General features: G+C 37.9%; 1 protein-coding gene across 1 annotated transcript; it reads left to right on the top strand.

Annotated features, from left to right (window-relative positions):
- Positions 1 to 1,812: 1,812 nt before the first annotated feature.
- LOC145208908 (immunomodulatory peroxidase-like) lies at positions 1,813 to 16,190 on the top strand. Its single transcript, XM_080079159.1, has 21 exons — positions 1,813 to 2,371; positions 2,856 to 3,018; positions 3,432 to 3,538; positions 4,247 to 4,414; positions 4,907 to 5,065; positions 6,076 to 6,186; positions 6,741 to 6,890; positions 7,398 to 7,525; positions 7,881 to 7,994; positions 8,659 to 8,819; positions 9,119 to 9,258; positions 9,725 to 9,893; positions 10,621 to 10,790; positions 11,200 to 11,412; positions 11,858 to 12,079; positions 12,841 to 12,968; positions 13,469 to 13,601; positions 14,313 to 14,454; positions 14,842 to 15,005; positions 15,721 to 15,762; positions 15,913 to 16,190. Exons 1-21 carry the CDS (start codon positions 2,314 to 2,316, stop codon positions 15,957 to 15,959), a joined length of 2,889 nt encoding a protein of 962 aa, XP_079935285.1. The 5' UTR covers positions 1,813 to 2,313; the 3' UTR covers positions 15,960 to 16,190.
- Positions 16,191 to 16,448: the final 258 nt, after the last annotated feature.

Genomic DNA, 16,448 nt, shown 5'->3' with positions numbered 1-16,448 from the left:
CTAAATTTGAAAAGGCCTCGTACAAAGTTACGTCATCCGATTATATTTGGTCTGTAAGGAACGGTAGTCTAACTTTCCACCATTTGCAAGGTTGCATAATTCCATTAAGCGTGGGTGAGCCGACAAGGTGGTTCGAATTTATCCGCAAAAGCTAAAAATAGACCAGACGCTGCAGCAACTTGTGACCTATATGCATACCATGCGTTTACAGATAATTGCAAAAATTGTTGCATGAAGTTGCAATTAAAAAGTCTTGGTGACTTATACCGCTTGTTTTAATGAACTGCGGTGTTGTGTGGGTTTGTCAAGGTTTTTGCAAGTGATGGATCTAATCGGTGCATTGAATGTTTTTTTTTTTCATTTCCAATCCATTGAATCGCTATTTACTTCAACTGCATTTCTTCGAAGTGTTTTTACTGCATAGGACACATGTTAAGCCAACTATCATTGTTAGGTCTTATGTAATGTTTGTTGTGATGATTTTCTGCAAAATTTGATGAATTTTGATTTAGAACGGAACTAACCCTCCTATGCTCACTCCAGCGTGTTCGTATTTTTTGTCTTTCTTTGTTGTTATCCAAGTTATAACGCAGGTAATAATATGTTTATGGGTTGGTTAAAAGAAAATTTGTGGTTTTGCCAAACATTGGCCCTTTTCTCACATATTTATAATTTGCGGCGTTTATAAAGTACAGTATTCATTAGAAGAACGATACTTAATACTTTCTATACTTGGCCAACAACAGACACTTTGATTTATTTCTGTTTAGGAATGTCAGAAAAAACCCGAGGTATTAAATGTAACCGCAAAAATAACGTCGCCTCTCTAGTTAATCAAAAAATAGTCCAGCAATTTTCAAGTGAGTTTCTCCTCACCGCATCATGCGCTGCAATTATAACCTTCTATATGTTGATATAATCCCCACAAGTAAAAAAGGCTCTCCTCTATCCAGCAATTACTTTGCCTCGCGGCCATTCTGTAAGTTCGGTTTGCCACGAATTGGATCGTTGCCACGACAACTAGGCACGTGACTTCTCACAGCAATAATGACGCAATGAAATTTTTCGATGGTCAATTATTTCGTGATTATTTAAGTGATTTGTGTTTTAATGGTGGGAATGTACAATATGATCGCTTTGGTTGGCTGAGCTATTTCTTTTCGGGGATTTTTGTTCAATTGCACGTTTTTTGCAACCCTGTCTGCGTGTTTGCAGTGCTTGCTTGCAAAACGCTGTTGGCAGTGGCTCATAAGTTAAAATTAAGCAATACGTTTTATGTAATGTCTTTGTTGGTAATTTGTTGCATAAAACAGTTTGTTTCTTTTTCTAAACTCTGCAATATTGATATGTCACAAAAACGATGGGTTTAAAATTTTAAAGAACTGCTCTAACTTGTAATTTAAAACAAAATTGCCGTTAAAGCAGTTATCTTTAAAGACAAACATTTCGACATATTATTGTTATCATTCATTATAAATTAATTTAGTTTGTTTTACTGCAATTGCAATTTCGTTTTTAGTTTAGCTGATTTTTTAAGCTCATGTCATGTACACTAATGTTTTGCTTTAAACACCATGTACAGTTAAACCAAAGCATTACTTCTTAAAACGTTGCAACAACCATTAGCTTTAAAGGGCAGTGCGCGAACATTTAGGGGGGTGTCGTTCGGGGACGAAATAAACCACAAACAAGGTTGTAATTAGACAACAATGTAAAACTTCAATATAATAGGCAACTTATTTCATGATTAACACAAACCTTTAAATACTTTATTTATACAATCTTTGGTGGTTTGTTAAGATGATTGGTCCTGGCGGTTTATCAACCTATTGTAACTTTTACCTTGAATGCAACCCATTACCCATTGACCTTTTGATTCAAGGAATTTCGTGACGCCAAATAACAAGGTAACGACCCCAAGTAATAAGTGACCAATACTAACATCCGCGGACACGAAGCGAAAACGTGGAGCATCGAGTATTTCACCGAAGAAACAAGAGAGAGGTCAAATCACCGTCGCGAGTCCACGTGCGTCGAGCCCTTATTAACTTCATTATGGTTGATTACATTGGAATAAACTACAGTTAAGGGGGGAGTTGATGTCCTACGATGTCTGATTACCGCATGCGCGCAAGCCTAAATATCCGGCTTACGTAAACATAAAGAGTCGAATTACTGCTTGTCGTGACGATATGTTAATTCGACTCTCCACTATATAACTTGGAACACTTGGGTTCGGGTTTGTGTATTTCGCTTTTGGAAGTACAGGGATTAGTTTCTAATTGACAAGAAGCACAGGAGAGCAGAATTATAATGAAGTTTGCTGCTGTTTTGGTAGCGGCCGGCTTAATACAATGTTGTATTGCTACAGGTAGGCTAAAGTTTCTTCTTCCATTAATACAACGTTTTTAGTGGTTCAATATATTAGATCTAAAACGACACTCGATTTTAATCGTTGTTTAGCTTTGAGACTAGTTTCAAAAAATAACAACGTTTATGTTTTCTTAAGGTTATCGCTGTAGCGAAATTCTTGAATTTTATGTTGCAGTACTTGTAGTTTTAAACGCTTTTAGGTTCCGTGTTTTGTTACGTATGTGTGTCTATTGTAGCTTTGTAAAGCAGTATATAATCATATTCATTTCAAACGGTGCGGTTAGAATTTATAAAGGTCAACTTGAATTAAGTTTATTAAACTATTATGGCACGTTTCTGAGCTTCTTGTAGCTAAGATTTAAATCACAAGAGTGTTTGATAAAATACAAAAAAATTGATAAAAAAAAAATTAAAGATTGCTTGAATTTACAAACTTTTTTGTTGTTTGTGATCAAACAAAAACTTTGTGTTTTTTTGCTCAGAATTCCGCCTGACCAACATTGATTCGTTTTTCACTCGTCTACGTCGACCGGGAAGAGTAACTCCCACCGAAGCGCCATCTCATGGCGAAGTGCGCCCTACAGTGGCCACCGACACCAGTGCTTGCTTCGAACAACCAGAGTGTCCGTCTGTTCATGACCACAAGTAAGTCGCATAATAATCAATGACATTGTATTGTTATATAATACGGGCAGCAAACGGCGTTGTGGCTTTTAACACATAGGACTTATTTGGTGCAACTTTTTAGTACTGATATATTTGGTTCCGAATGGAACACTTTTACCCAATGCATATTGATTAATCTCCATTTGAAACGTGGCATTTAGGTATTAGTTTTTTTGGTATAAACAAAATAATATGTAACAAACGATCAAAACTTGCACTATTGTAGCGAAAAGACCCGCCCTCTTTTATTGCGATTTCATGCTCTTTGACTAGTTTACTTTGTTGACCATTATGCAGGATAAACGAATCGACCAACTTTTGTTGTCCCATCATGTCTTTATATTTTGTCGATTTACTTTGATCTTGATCGCGGAAATAATTTTTTTCAACAGGTTTGTTTCATTCGACGGAACCTGCAACAACAGAGTTGACAAGAACAAGGGAAGAGCTCATCGCTCATACAAACGAATGCTTCCACCAGATTATGCTGACAAAACAGGTTAGATATATATTTATGCACGTTACTGGGGTTTGCTTGGCATTTTCAATGGACCACTGAGCTTTTAACCAGTTTTAATTGTGAAAATAACGGCCCAAACAGGAGTAAAAAGCGACATATTTTATAGTTCAACCGTTTCGGCAAATGCTCATGCCATCATTAGTCATATAAACTCGAAATTTGAGAGGACTGTCTCAACTGCCAACAGAATCAGTCAGTAAATTAGAAAGTCATATAAAGGGCCACATCAGTCGTTACATGCATTTGGGCCTGCTATTTTCATCATTAACATTATGAACAGATACGTATATAGTGTTAACTAGTTTTTTTAATTTTATATGTATTTATATTAGCTATTGCTGCCAGGCATTATATCAAGTTATATGTATTGGTTGTGGAATTGCTTATAGTTGTACAGATGAAAATATTTTTAAAGTGTAAAGTATTTGGTGAGCGGCAAGTCGATTGTAAACAAATATTTAGGTCACTGATTAAAATTTTGAGATACGCATGCTTATAGTTGTACGCTTCTCGTGAAATTCCGTACATTGAACTGTTTACCCAAATGTTTGTAATCTTATTTTAATTTGATAAACGACTAAACCAATGCAACTTTTGTAACCAAATACAAAATTAAAACTTAACATTTTCCACCACGCGATGGATTCGTACCACTGACCTCGGGATAAAATTTCATTTCATTGCCAGGTCTTCCACGTGTTAGTAAGAGTGGTGGGGCTCTGCCATCAGCTCGGCTTATATCACGAACAATGTCGGATTCGGTATCAGAAAGATCAACTTCAGCTACTCATCTGCTGCCACTGTGGGGTCAATTCATTGTACACGACATCGCATCTACTCCGGTCATCAATAAAGGTGGGTTGGTAAATTTGTAAACAGGATCTTTTTTAGACCAAAAACATTAACTTGGCGTTCAAACTAGAGCTGCAAGCTAGGTCAGGCGTTTCGGGCGTTGTTAGGTTTAATACAAATTTGCACTCACATTTCCGTTGTAATTTTATGTTCTTCATTCGAATTCGCACAAGTGTGTGTATACAGTGGTGGGATTTATTTTTTTCGTCAGCCGGTTCTATCACAAAAGTCATATTTTTCAGCCGGTTCTGTCACAAAAAATTCATTGACAGTAACCAGTGATGGTAAGCGGTTCGCTGATCTTATAAAATTTCGTGAGACGGTTCTATAGAACCGGAGCGAACCGGTTGAATCCCACCACTGTGTATATACCTCCGTTTTTTTTAATTTGTGTAAAATAAAGTGCACGGGTTTGAACACACGACCTCTCGCTTTTAAGGCGTCGTCGCAACCGCTACACTAACCTGCCCTAACATTTATTTTATAAACAAACAGGCGCTGACGACCAGCCGGTGATGTGCGATTGCGAGGACCCGTCGCCCGAATGCATCAACATTGAAATTCCTGAAGGCGACGAGCAGAGACGCAAAGAGGGAAAGAAATGTTTTCAAGTGAAACGCGCCGTAGCAGTCGCCGACACCAACACCGAGGCTTGTAAGTCAACTTGATGATGACGTCATGTGCTGTGACGTCACTGACTTGATGGGTGGTGACGTCATATTTGTTTTTTTTAGTAATGACAAAACATAAACAGAGATGCGCTATAGTTAGGCGGTTGGAAGGACTTACTTGGGAACAGCTATAAATTTTAAATTGGCGAATTTTGAATCTTTGTTTTCACCTACTTTGGGAAAAATTTTGTTGAAAACAAAAATGCAATAAAACAGCCTAAAACTTTCAGACACTATTTAATTCATGGAGTCACTTGTGTTTTGCAGCTACATTTGCGACAAAGTATTTGATGGTTAACGCTCCAACTTTTCACAGTTTTAACATGCAGGTCTGCAAACTAAAATGGTTAAAAAAACACCTTAAATTAACAATGCACTTTAACGTTGCGATAAATTTGAAACTTACATCTTCCGAAGAACAGGCCCTAATTTTTTCAGTCGCATGATTTCAACCGTTGTGTGGTTAACGTAATTATGATCATTACGACACAATTGCACATAATTATACAACTACACGTTTCTGCTCAACGAACATACATCAACATTGCGTTGTCTCGAAATCTGATGCCAAATCCACGTTATAATGGCGCGACATTAAACATACGCGTCAACAAACCACGCGAGACATACGACTCGACCTTCTGGCTGATAAACTTCGAGAGACTTTGATAATTAATCAGGTACTCATACATGGTACCGAAGAACCTTGTTTTTTAAGGTTTAACTGGTTTTTGTTATTGGCGTCAAATTTCTATTTTGTCAAGGGCTTTATCTGGATACTTTTTTTTTTAAGTATTTTAGGCACCGTTGTTTCTTCACAAAAATAATATAATCACTGGCGATGATCTGTACTGTAATAAACGTTTTTAAATACATACATTTTTCTTGTAACATTGCCTAAACAACCTTAATTTTTTTGCCGCTAATTTCACTTCCACACTTGAAATAATTCCCTCCACCGCGACACCAACTGACCAGTGTTATGTGTTTCAGGTGACGCTTCGATTCGTCAGCAGATGAACGAGATAACAGGTTACATCGATCTCGGAACTGTTTACGGGAACTCAGAGGAACACTTGAGGGCGCTGCTCGACCCAGAATCAGGTCAGTTTCAAACAGAGTTGTAAGTTCGACTTTTCGGTTCAGGTTCGAGTTGAATCGGGCCTGACTTCACACGTGACCACATTTGTGTGCCAAATTCACTTCGGTAGACAGAACTTTCGGGTTTAATTTTAAGTCAGGTCTTTACGAACATAAATTCAAAAAAACAAAAAAGACTAGTTTTCATTTGCCTACTTGCGTGTTTTTAACAGCTAATACGAGAGAAACTACGTAGTTTTTTGATTAAATGTTGACATCAAACAAAATATATGGGGCTGGAGTGCCGTGTATTGGCTACACTGGCCAATAAGTCATATATGTTTTTTTTTTCTTTTTTTTTTCACGGGGTTCGAACCCAGGACTCTCCCGGGGACGAATCCCGATCAGGTTTTTTTATGTCTGTATATGGGTCAGGCGCGCCAGACCGTTCGGCCAAGTTCCTGCCCAAGTCATATTTGTTTTGTCACCAGCTGCATTGATAAGACCTTATAGGTCCACCTAGTGTGCACTGTCTGCAGTGGGTTTTGTTTTTAACTTTACTTTATTATTTCGCGCAGAAATCGGCGAGTTGAAAGTTCAAAGGTTACGCTACCACGGCAAGATGCCGCATCTCCCGCTTCAAACGGAAGTTAACCGGACAATCGCCGCCAAAATGTCTTGTCCCATCACAATCCATAAACCATCGGATATTCCTTGTTTCGTCGCAGGTTTGTTTGTTTGTGTTTCTGACGTAACAATAAGTTCATAGTAAGAGACCCCGTCGAAACCCACATCGTCCACGTCACAGATATGGCTTGAATGGGTCCGTTGTCGAACTGCACGTAGCAAAGCAAACTGGAGTAAACGAAAAAACAAAATTTTATTGCTTGGGATCAGTTTCATTTGTTTTGTCTTAAAGTTTTTACGTTGGTGACTTCAATTAAGTCCGAACCATACGATTTCATTTTGTGGCCGCTCGTTTTTTTCTCGGGACTTGTTTTATGAACGATTTGTTAAACAAAAATTTGAAAATAGAGTTATTAAAATCCACTTTGGGTTTTATACTCGGAATGGCACCGAATTTAAAACCTGCGAAAATTTATTGGAAAGCTTGTTAAGATGTATCTTATTCGAATAAATCAAAGTATTGCAATCCCAAAGCTTGAACGTTTAGTTTCAAACTTGTATTATGTCATTGCATTAAACTTGTATATACTGACCTTTTTTTATTTCAGGTGATTCTCGTGTCAATGAAAACAGCGCCCTCACTACCCAACACACGATATGGATGATTAAGCACAACCAGATTGCGAAGGAACTCAAGCGTATCAACCCAGATTGGGAAGGTTCACTCATATTTAAGGTGAAAAATCGTTGCAGGGAATATTTGTAACTATAAAGCACAGACATAAGACATGGGCTAACTTTCGGTGTTTAAAGTAGGCGGGTGTTTTTTTTGCATCATGTGGTCGAAATTGGTGAATATTTGTAATTACATCGGAGCACAGTTTGAGCATTTTGTTAACGAAACCGCAAACACTTAAAACCGGTTTTACACGTTTTAAAATAAAAAGCTACTATTTTACTCATTATTGATCTAATACAGCAAGGTTCGCCAAACAAAGCGATTGCTTGACTGTAAAAATAACAAAAGTTTTTTATTTAAAATGTCCAAAGATGTGACCAAAAGAAATAAAACGTGAAATTATATTTCACAGACGACGCGATCGATCGTAACAGCTTTGCAGCAAATTGTCACCTACCAACATTTCCTACCTGCTGTGCTCGGAAAGAAAAACATGAAACGGTTCCAACTTTCTCTTCTCAAACAGGTGAGCAGATAAACAACAACGCGTTAGTGACGTCACAATTACGATTAGCTTTCAAATATGACGTCATCACATTTTGTGAGATCCACTGAAAAATGTTAAAATGCTGTCAAATAACAAACAATGATCAGATATTTTGTTTAAAAAAATAGTGAGATGGCCACGCATTGTGTTCGCGAAGGTGTTGGTTTAAAACCCGTCCTCGTATTGTTTGTCAAAGAGTAGCTTAAGCATTGCTTGTATAAGCTTATCGTGTCCACAAAGTTTGGTATTAATTGGCCTAACTACCATAAAAAAATTAAAGTGACCACTGCTTCAAGGTAGAGCTACTAACACTGAGCTTCACCTTTGGCCCGACCTGAGAACTTCTGGTAGATGGCGCAAAAGAGCATAGGCGTTTATGGTGCTGACTCAGCAATTATTCTTACCATAAACCCAAATTGCTGTAACAGCACCATAAACGCCTATGCTCTGTTGCGCCACCTACCAGAAGTTCGCAGGTCGGGCCAAAGGTGAAGCTCAGTGTTAGTAGCTCTACCCTGCTTCAACTTGTACGTCACACTAGCGGTCATATTGCGATAAGACACAACAGGTCGAAATGGTGTCCATTGCATGCAGCAAACCTTTCAAAATAAACCTAATTTCAACTTTTCCACTTTTTACCCAGGGTTTCTGGTACGGTTACGACTCCACGCACGATGCAACTGTTGCTAATGCATTCGCAGCGTCCGCCTTCAGGTTCGGTCATAGTATGATCACAAACAAATTATCCAGACCTACAGCGTCCTGGGATCAAGAACACGGTTACACCATGGATCTCAAAAACATGTAAGTACCTTTCGTAAACCCCTTATATGTTCTAGAATGTAGATTTTGCATTTAAAACACAAATGGATTTTCTTTATTCAATATAAAGCACCGACCTATCAAATGATAAATAAGCTGCAGACAGTGCACACTGTTTCGACTTATAAGCTCTCATCAGTGCAGCTGGTGATGAGACATAAGCCGTCTTGGCTAGTGTATCCGGTTCTGCGAGTCAAAATAGTGTGTACTGGCTACAACTAGTTTACGATTTTGATATCCAAGTTAGGGAATAAAGTATTAAAAATTCAACATACTTACAGCTTCTTCAACTCTGAGCCAATCTTGAACATGTCGACGGGCGGAATGAGCTCGGTTGCCCGCGGATTTCTCAAGGACAGCGCGATGAAAGTCGACACGACCATAGTGGACGACTTGACAAACTTTCTATTCGCAGAACCAGGTTTACTACTAATTTTAAATAGCAGTTTTTTTTAATTTGACTAAGATACTGCTGGTGCCAAAATCGCGAAATATACAACATATGAAATATAAGGACGAAAACACAGTGTTGTATGCTCCTTACTGACCTCTAGCTGGAACAGACGAACAATTCATTTAGCTGGAAGTTGACTTTTACTGATTGCTTAAGTACGATGGATTGCGCCAGAAAGGTTATGGGGTTCTTATCATGTCTTGGTAATTAGTGTTTCCCTGAGCAAAAACGTGAACGTCATTGCTTCAATACAGTGAAACCGATTTGGTTGGACTTACTAAAAACCACCAACCCCTAGATAATTGCGCATACCACATTTAGGCGTTGCCCGCCCCCGAAGATAAAAAAAAATAAACAAAACAAATTTGTGCTATTTTAAATAAGAAATCCTAATATTCTCTATTTTACAAACTTTAACATGCAAACGTGTCAGGTCGTTTCGGTCTTGATCTGATGGCCATCAACATCCAGAGAGGACGCGATCACGGCTTGCCTTCCTACAACGAGTGGAGGAACTTCTGTGGATTGAAGAAAGCTACAAGTTTCGACGACCTCATGGAAATCGAACCTCGACACAGAGTTGCATTTAAAAAACTTTACAGGTAAAAACGAGAATAGTTATTTGAAAGTTTTATAGTGGTTTTAGAAAAATAGAACTATATTTGTGCAAGTTTTTTTTTGTTAATAAAAGTACAGTGGGATGATTTAAATTTAGTGCTTCCCAACATTATGTAGAAACAGACTTGTTTTGTACATTCACCTTTTCCTCTAGTTCGATTACATAATTTTTAAAACTCTTCTCAAAAATATTTACAGTTTTGGCATTCGCAGGCCCTCCTTACAGACCCCTCCGGGTGTCCGATACCTCAGTTTGTAACCGCATAGTTACATATCCAATTTACCCAGCTTTATATGCGACCAATTGTCACATTTGTTATCTAGTGATACCACATAAATTAATCGAAAATTAGTATGTGATGCTGCATGCAATTAAACGGAACATGCGATTAACCAGACTTGCATCGAAACAAACAAAATCACCAAGGCTGTTTTATAAATAAGTCGGTTGGAAAACGCTTTATTAAGCGTATAACTGCATCAAGTCCACAAGGGTTTTTAAATTACGCAAACCAAGTCTAAGCAGCAAATACGATAACTTCTTTATGAACTTAGCTTGTATACTAAACTGAACCTTTCAATATGTTTGAATCAGTCTGTGTTTTTCGTTATGCAATGTAATAATCAGTTGGGACGATTTCTGTGTAAGCACGGTTTTCAACTTAGCTTGGTGCCAATTAATAGCAAAGTAAATCCCATTTTTTTACACAGTGACGTCAACGACATTGACCTGTTCATCGGTGGAGTAGCGGAGCGTCCGGAGGATGATGGGGCGGTTGGTCCAACTTTCGCTTGCATCATCGCTCACCAGTTCCGCGATATTAAGAAGGGGGATCGGTTCTGGCACGAAAACGGGGGAATCTTCCAGTATTTCACTGAAGGTGAGAATTGTTTGAATGGAACATTAGTGTTGCATGCATTGCAAAAACACTGAGTCATTAAACCTGTTTCACCGGTATATACTGGTTAATCGCAATCAGGTCATTTGGGAAATCCGCTTAATCGGCTTCGCGAATTCAAAATATTGTCATCCATTTGTTTTGGAAATAAGTTGGTTAAATGCATTTCGCCTAATCAGGACAAAACGCCGGGCAAATTGGATTAACCTGTTTTGTCTGTATTAAATGACATCATAAATTCCATACAAAATCATCTTAAGCATCTAAGGCTTTCAAAAAAGGTAGTACGTCATTAATTTCCACGTCACCATTTATGTCGCAAACACTTTTACCATAAATTGACACAAACAAATCCTGGAACAACCGCTAAACTTCGTTGTTTTACTCGCAGACCAACTTGCGGCTCTTCGTGTCACCGGATATTCGAGAGTTCTCTGCGACATCTCACACGATATGATGACACTGCAGGCTCATCCGATGAAAGTCGAGTCACATGACAACCCGCGACTTCCGTGCGAGCAGTTTCCGCGTCTCAACCTGGAAGCTTGGAGGGACGGGGCACCGGTTCACTATCATGCTGACGGACGGGAGAATGTGGAGAAAGGTGATAGAAAGAAAGAGAATAAAGAGAGAGAGAGAGAGAGAGAGAGAGAGAGAGAGAGAGGGAGGGAGGGAGGGAAGATTATGGAGATTGATGTTTTGTAATGAGTGTTTCGAATATCTCTAGGCAACGTTCTGAGTTTTTTCAACGGTCGATTCGTTCGTTTTCAAATCGTTCCCTTATGGTAGAGGCACGGTTGCATCACTTAAGTGGGTACGCGTGTAGATATTTCTATACTCGTTCTAGTGCAGTAGTTTTCAACCCGGGTGGAATTTCATAACTGTAGGGAAGGAATTTACCGTAATTTGTACATGTGGTTCATAAATAGCCACTGTTCTAGTGGATTTTATACGTTTTGTTATTGTTAATCCTGAGAACATCCTAAAATTTTTATTTACACCCACTTTGAAAATACAACTAAATTCCCAACTCTGACTTTTTTTGTCAGACTCGGAATGGACACGCTGGTTTCCTGCGTCCACTAGAGGCGATGTTCAGCTAACCCGGGCAGAAACTCTGAGTCATCTGATTCGTCATCGCCGTGACGAGGTCTGCAACCAGGTTTTGGACACTGAGGAGCGTCGGGTGAACGGAAGGTTGCAGGTTCGATTCCAGTGCCCACCGGGTCTCATCAAGGCTTCAGATTTTCCTCCGATCGAATCAGATGAAGGTAACACTAAAAAGAAATACAGCGACTCAAATGGAAATGAAAGTGACATGCTTGTTGCCAGACGTCTCGTGTATGGCAGTGGCGTCTGTATAATAGCAAAGAAGCCTTTTAATAAATACAACAATTTTGTGAAATTTAACTAGTAAACTAGGAGGTATAAAAAGTATGACAAATGTTACTCCAATAAGCTATGTAGAAATGAATTTTAGCTTACACCCAAATCTGATACGAAACAAATACTTTTAGATAAAACTGTTATTTAAAGCAGATTATACAACTAAATTAGTGAAGAATATTACGACATTAAAAATCCGTGAAAAGTAACATGCTATAAATGACGTTCCATGTATAGTAAACAGATATATGTGTAGTATTCCAAAGATTATGATAATCATGATAATGTATTTCCGGTAAAAAAATAATAATGTGTCACTGGCGTCGATGGCAGATTATGGTATAAAAGCAAAGAGCCTGCCCATAATTTGTGCAGTAAACCAGAACGGTATAAAAGATTCAACTAAAATTACTCTAGTAGGCTTAGGCTTAGTGGTCTGGATTGAATTTAGCTTACACCCAAATCTGATACGAAAGTACTTTTTAAAATTTATCATCAGAAACGCGTTTAAAATTTCACTCCAGGGAAACTGTATCCCATTTATTGCGAAATTTTACTCTCTAATTTTTTGTCAAAGATTCAATGAAACATCTTTTACCTAGCCAGGGTTGAAGTATTCACGTTTTGTTTTTTGTCTTTTTCCCAGTGTTTTGGAGTGAGTGGGTTGACAACTCAACGCCATCCAGCGGAAATTCGAACGACGACGAACTCCGAACTGCAGATAAACCGATTTGCTTTAAACCTCTCGCAATACAAGTTCAAACCACTGATGGGGTGAGAAAGAAAAATTTAGTTTGACGTTTTCCATCAATCTTCTGTATTTTACACAGTTAGATATTTCATTCTTACAGTCACAGATCCAGTGTGTTATGCTACCTTACTGATAATTACGAAACTGTTAATGCGAAATATGTATATGTATCAAAATCTTAGGGACGATTGACTTAATCTTTTCATAAACTTAAACGAATAGACACAAGGTTCATTATAGTCTTTATCCGCCAAGCAACGAACTCGGAGATTCTATTTTTTAAGTTTAAAGAAACAAACTTGTAATTTTATTTTGTACACCGCTGTTTCGATGTCTTAATCAAGTCTCTTTTACTACAACAAATAGCTGGAATAAAACGCAGAAACACAAATTGCTTTAAATTTTTTAACTGGAAGCCATAAAAATTTTGTTCAGGGAAAGCAAAGTGTGAATCCAAAAAAAACATCGTTCTTATGACTTTAAAAGTGAAAAACAAAAGTTGTAAACGTTTTTAAATTCTCAGGTCCCTTCCAGTGAAACCGACGAAGTTTTCGCCGAATTCAGCCCCGATCAAGGATTCCTATGTAAGGGGATTCACCAGAACTCAGGTCGCTGTAGCGATTACAGAGTGAGATATTTGTGCAGAAAAGGAGAAGGTAAGTTTGGGAGATTATTTTTCTTTCAAATTTTGTGTTACTTGAGTTTTTTTTACGGGGTTCGAACCCAGGACACCCCCGGGGACGAATCCCAATCAGGTTTTTTATGTCTGTGTATGGGTCAGGCGCGCCAGGCCATCCGGCCAAGTGAGTTAAATGTATTTCGCTTGGTGAAAGAACACACAGTGTGACAAAATAGCGCTAAAACAATCACCAAGCCGGAAATAGCTGCGAAACGTTAAAATATTATGGAGCGCAAAAAGTGGAGGGCACAATTGGTGGATTATGGTTAAACGCGCTAAACCGTATTATAAAGCGTTATGTGACAGAAGCTTACTTCCGCAAACCTTCAAGTCTAAAACATAACGAACTGCAGAAAGAGTTTGCGAAACGAAAAGTTTGGTAATTAGACTTTTCCATATACTATGTTAACCTCGTGGTTGAAACGCATGAGTACTAATTTCTATCCCGATTTTATCTCTAGTATTCACATAATCAAACTTAAATTTATCACGGAAACGGCAATTCAGGTTCTACGTTCACCACTTGCTGTTTTGTGAGAACTAAGTAGACATTACACACTTTACAATATATTAGTATTAGTTGGTGAAAAGCTTTTGGTAAAGACAAGGAAAAGTGGGCGTTGGAGTATAGGTAGATGAGCCCCGATTTATTTGACAGAAAACCTGCAACAAATTTGTGAATTTTCAGACACAGACGCGCCCACCACAACCAGCACAACACCAACTGCTACTTCGACATGGACCAAATGGATCAGCACCGACACTCCAGACTTGAACGGGGATCTCGAGTACCTGTACCGAGCACGCCAAAAGGACCGAACGATCTGCAGGTACCATCATTTAACTAAATATAGTTTGTATTTTCTGACTCATTATCGTAATTTCATCTCAAATACTTTTTACTTACACAAACAGAAATAAACTAAAGCATATAGTTTTGAAGGGGATCGAATTGTGGCTAAATCCAAAAGTACAAAAAAAATGAACCCGAAAAGTTGGGTTTGTCAACTAAAACGACAACATAATGTGGCGTGTATGGTCAGGTCGAAATTATGCTGGTTTGATTCAAAGTCGAAATGCGAAAAGCTCGGACCGACTTACAACCATAAACTACAACTTCAATACTGAAATTTTGTGCCTTTTTTGAGTGAAGTTCTTTGTTGAAATTTTGATATTCCTAATTCGTTCCGAATAAAACTTGTGTTTCTTTTTTCCAGGCGTCCAATCGGAATCGAAGTTCGTACAGTCGACGGGAAAATCCCCGTATCGCAAACTAATGAGAAGATTCGAAGGAAGATTCCAGAAACCGGATTTCTATGTTATAACCGCGAACAAAGAGACGGAAAATGCAAAGATTACGAAGTTAGATACGAATGTCCTGGTAAGATTTAAGCTGATTTCAATGCAATTCTGGCATAGCAAAATGAATTGAGTTGGTAGGATTTTAAAATCGGAAATTAAAATCGCCAACCGATAATTCAAAAATCATCGAAATCAAATAGTAAAACGACACAAAGATCCACCTATAAACTATTACCGACAGCTAATGAACTACAAACAAGTCGCAAACTTCGTACACTGGTACAAGAATGTATAAATTATAAAATTGGATAAGGCCGGAAACATGTTTTGTCAAAGATTGATAAGATTTGCAGTTGGTATTTAATACTTACCGAAACTTTGTCTACAGACACACAACCCACAGCGAACATAACATAGGGCATTTAAGCGTCGTCCTTCCTGCCGAAAATAATAAAGTGTTTTGTTCTCTTAATTGTTTATAAAACCGCATTCTTAAATGAGTGTGGCCAAAAAGTGTTTGTTGATTGTGGGATTAGCTTTACCTACTTTTTGAATTTGGAATGAAATTTGTGCATCAAACCAATGTTTTTTTAGTGTTAAAAGTAAATTACTAAAAGATATAGAATACAAAAAGAAAGGTGTGTACCCAAATTGTTGGATTATCTTTACCTACATGTTTCCTTTCGCTCTTACCTCACATAATACAAAATTAATCGACAGTCTGCTTGCCATGTCACTATTCCAAACCAGTTTTATCTTTGTGATTCTCTATTAATTTTGATTGTGTTTTGCAGTGACGTCATCGTCTTCGTCATCGTCAGATTCGTCGTCATCAGGTTGGTAAAAAGTTTTAACAAAAATCAACTATAAAGTATGTATGAAATAGGTTTGCAAAGTTATCAGACAAATAAATAGGAGAAAACACAAAATCAATGTGTCCTTACCAACAAAATATAATATCCTCATAAAAACCTTTTTTTCGACAGATTATTTCAAGCGGAGGATATGTAGCCGATATAATTGCTGTCAGTAGAAACTTCCACAACTTAATTGTTACCTCAGGCGAAAGCCGACAAGTTTTCGTCGATTCTCAGGCTCTTTGCTACAACGCATTTAAATCACCTACTCTCGCCTCATTATTGAAACGTGTCGTTTTGCGATTTGTGAGAATATAACGTTATTTCTCGGCTGTGTAAAAAATATGTCTGTTTCGTTGTGTTGTGTCGTTTACGTTGAACAAGTTTAATAAACACTTGAAATTGTACACAGTGACATCTGAAAAATACAGTCAGCCTGAAATGATACTGATACGTTTTATTTTTGATGTTACGTGACTTTTGCTAACCTGGCCAAAAAGTTTTGCGGTATGAGTCAGCACTCTACAAAGCATCACTCACAGAAGTGATGAATTTCATTGGCGCTTACAATCATCCGATATAAATAATTAATTCGTCGCATCCATCTGCAAAAAACATTAAAACTAGTTTAAATCGTTCTAAAAAATAACTCGATCTTGAAAATC

Source organism: Phallusia mammillata, chromosome 1 (genome assembly GCF_965637545.1).
Source record: "Phallusia mammillata chromosome 1, kaPhaMamm4.hap1.1, whole genome shotgun sequence".
Lineage (NCBI taxonomy): Eukaryota > Metazoa > Chordata > Ascidiacea > Phlebobranchia > Ascidiidae > Phallusia > Phallusia mammillata.
The sequence above is the reverse complement of the archived record's forward strand: the minus strand, read 5'-3'. Positions and strand labels throughout refer to the sequence as shown.